A 2,500-nucleotide genomic window follows, 5' to 3' on the forward strand; every position below is an offset into this window, starting at 1 on the left:
GGCAAACTTCATCCATGCTGACAGTTGTAGAAAACGGTGGAGTTAACGAAACATTGAAAAGATTCTGGGAACTGGAATCAATTGGTATTGCAGAGAACGAGGACCCTGTTATGTCACAAGAGGAAGAATGTGCTGTTGCTGACTTCAATAGAGGATTGAACTTTGATGGACATAACTATGAAGTGCGACTACCATGGAAACGAAATCTTCCAAAGCTAGAAAGTAATTATGCACAAGCTTTGAGACGCCTGGAAAGTGTTGAAAGAAAGTTAAGGCAAGACCCTGTGAAAGCTAAGGCTTACAAAACAGCGATCAACGAATATGTAGAGAAAGGTTTTGCAGAGGAAGTACCTGATCAGAGTGATGACAATGGAACTGTGCGGTACTTACCGCATCATGCTGTATTTCGTGATGACAAAAGAACGACAAAATGCAGAATCGTATTTGATGCTTCCGCACGAGAAGGATGTGATGCTTCCCTTAACGATTGTATTCTTCCTGGTCCTCCTTTACAGCCGAACCTTGCATCTGTTCTGATTCGATTTAGAACACACAAAATTGGTCTCATAGCAGACATTGAAAAGATGTTTCTGCAAGTCAAACTAGCACCAAAGGACAGAGATGTTCACCGCTACCTGTGGAGAGATTTACAGCCTCACGAAACACCAAAGGTGTACAGAATGCAGAGATTGACTTTCGGTGTGAACGCAAGTCCTTTCCTTGCAATTGCTACAGTCCATGCTCATGTAAACAAATACAAAGAAATGTCCCCGTATGCAGTAGAAGAAATTTTACAGAATATGTATGTCGATGACTGCCTGACAGGAGCCGATACAGTAGATTCAACTTTGAAGCTTCAACAAGAAATGTCAGAAATTATGATGACAGCAGCATTCAATTTGACCAAGTGGGCAAGTAACTCAGAGCTAGTAATGGATGCTATTGACCCAGCTAAAAGAGCCTCATCGCCATTCGTGGAGTTCAATTCGAGCGACCCCCTAAAAGCACTTGGCGTGTCATGGGACTTGAACTCTGACCACTTTAGATTCCTCGCACCGAGTGGAATCATCTCATCCCATGATCCAATGTCAAAGAGAAGTCTACTTAGTCTGGCATCGAAAATGTTTGACCCACTGGGACTGATATCACCCTTCACTGTTAGAGCCAAAATCCTTTTCCAAGAGTTGTGGTTGAAAGGATTACAGTGGGATGACCCGCTAGATAGCGACACTAAAGCAAAGTGGTTAAGTTGGAAGTCCGAGTCGTTGCAGCTAAAAGATGTGACTATCCCTCGATGCTTCGGAAATGGTATTACGCAAGACTCTGTGGTAGAGGTGCATGGTTTTGGAGATGCTTCCCCCAAGGCGTATGGAGCAGCAGTGTACATTCGAATAAGAGACAAGCAAGACAATGTATCCTCACAGCTGGTAATATCGAATTCCAGAGTCGTGCCCATTAAGAAGGTGTCACTTCCAAGGCTGGAACTTTTAGCAGCAGTTGTAAATGCCAGGTTGCTAAAATTTGTTGTAGGGGCTTTGCCAATGAAGGTGGCTAGGGTTGTGTGTTGGTCAGATAGTATGGTGGCACTGCATTGGATAAAAGGGCAGAGTTCTTCCTGGAAGCCATTTGTTGCCAATCGTGTGGCTGAGGTACAGTCAACGTGGGATCCTGAGTGTTGGAGGTATTGTGGAAGTAAGGAGAATCCTGCAGACTTGTTGACGCGTGGGTTAAGCTGTAGTGATATGATTTCAAGCACTTTGTGGTGGAATGGACCCCAATGGATGTTTTCGCCTTGTGAACCACTACCCGCTCAACCCGAAAACGAAGCTGCTCCCGCCGAAGCTTGCGAGGAAAAAAGAACTACCCATGTGTGTACAGCAGTCGTTGCAGAACCACTGATTGATATGTCACGCTACGGGACATGGTTAAAGTTGATTCGAGTAACTGCTTATGTATTGAGAGCGGTCAAGTTGTTTAAGACTAAGTCTAGGTCTTGTGAAAGGGAACTGTCGGCGGACGAGGTGAGGCAAGCCGAGATTAAATGTTGTATGTGGGTGCAGGAAGTGGTCTACAAAGAAGAATTCGAGAAACTGAAAGCTGGAGAGGTACTTCCCAGTAACAGCCGCCTCCTGAAACTGGACCCTTATTATGACAGAGATGATCAGGTATTAAGAGTTGGTGGGAGACTACAGTTTGCTGATCTTCCCGAACAGAGCAAGCATCAAATAATCTTGCCTCACGGACATCCTGAAGTTGCCAAGATGGTGCAAGATGTACATAAGAACATGTTGCATGCTGGTCCAGAAACGGTATTATCAACTTTAAGGCAGAAAGTTTGGCTAACTCAAGGAAGACGTGAGGTTAAACGTGTTATCAGAAGGTGTGTAGCTTGCCAAAGACAACGGGTTGGACCTTGTGCCCAGAAAATGGGTCAGCTGCCAGAGGAGAGAATTTCCTGTTCACGAGCTTTCGCGCATGTTGGGACTGATTTTACGGGACC

General features: G+C 44.9%; 1 protein-coding gene across 1 annotated transcript in view; it reads left to right on the forward strand.

Moving 5' to 3' along the window:
• LOC138054333 (uncharacterized) overlaps positions 1 to 2,500 on the forward strand; it is a 5,696-nt gene that overhangs the window by 2,088 nt on the left and 1,108 nt on the right. The window contains exon 2 of the mRNA XM_068900793.1: positions 1 to 2,500. This exon is cut by the window's left edge and continues 279 nt beyond it; it is cut by the window's right edge and continues 1,108 nt beyond it. Within this exon, the coding sequence (XP_068756894.1) occupies positions 1 to 2,500 (2,500 nt within the window).

The sequence above is a fragment of the Montipora capricornis genome, chromosome 6 (genome assembly GCF_036669925.1).
Source record: "Montipora capricornis isolate CH-2021 chromosome 6, ASM3666992v2, whole genome shotgun sequence".
In the NCBI taxonomy this organism is placed as follows: Eukaryota; Metazoa; Cnidaria; class Anthozoa; order Scleractinia; family Acroporidae; genus Montipora; species Montipora capricornis.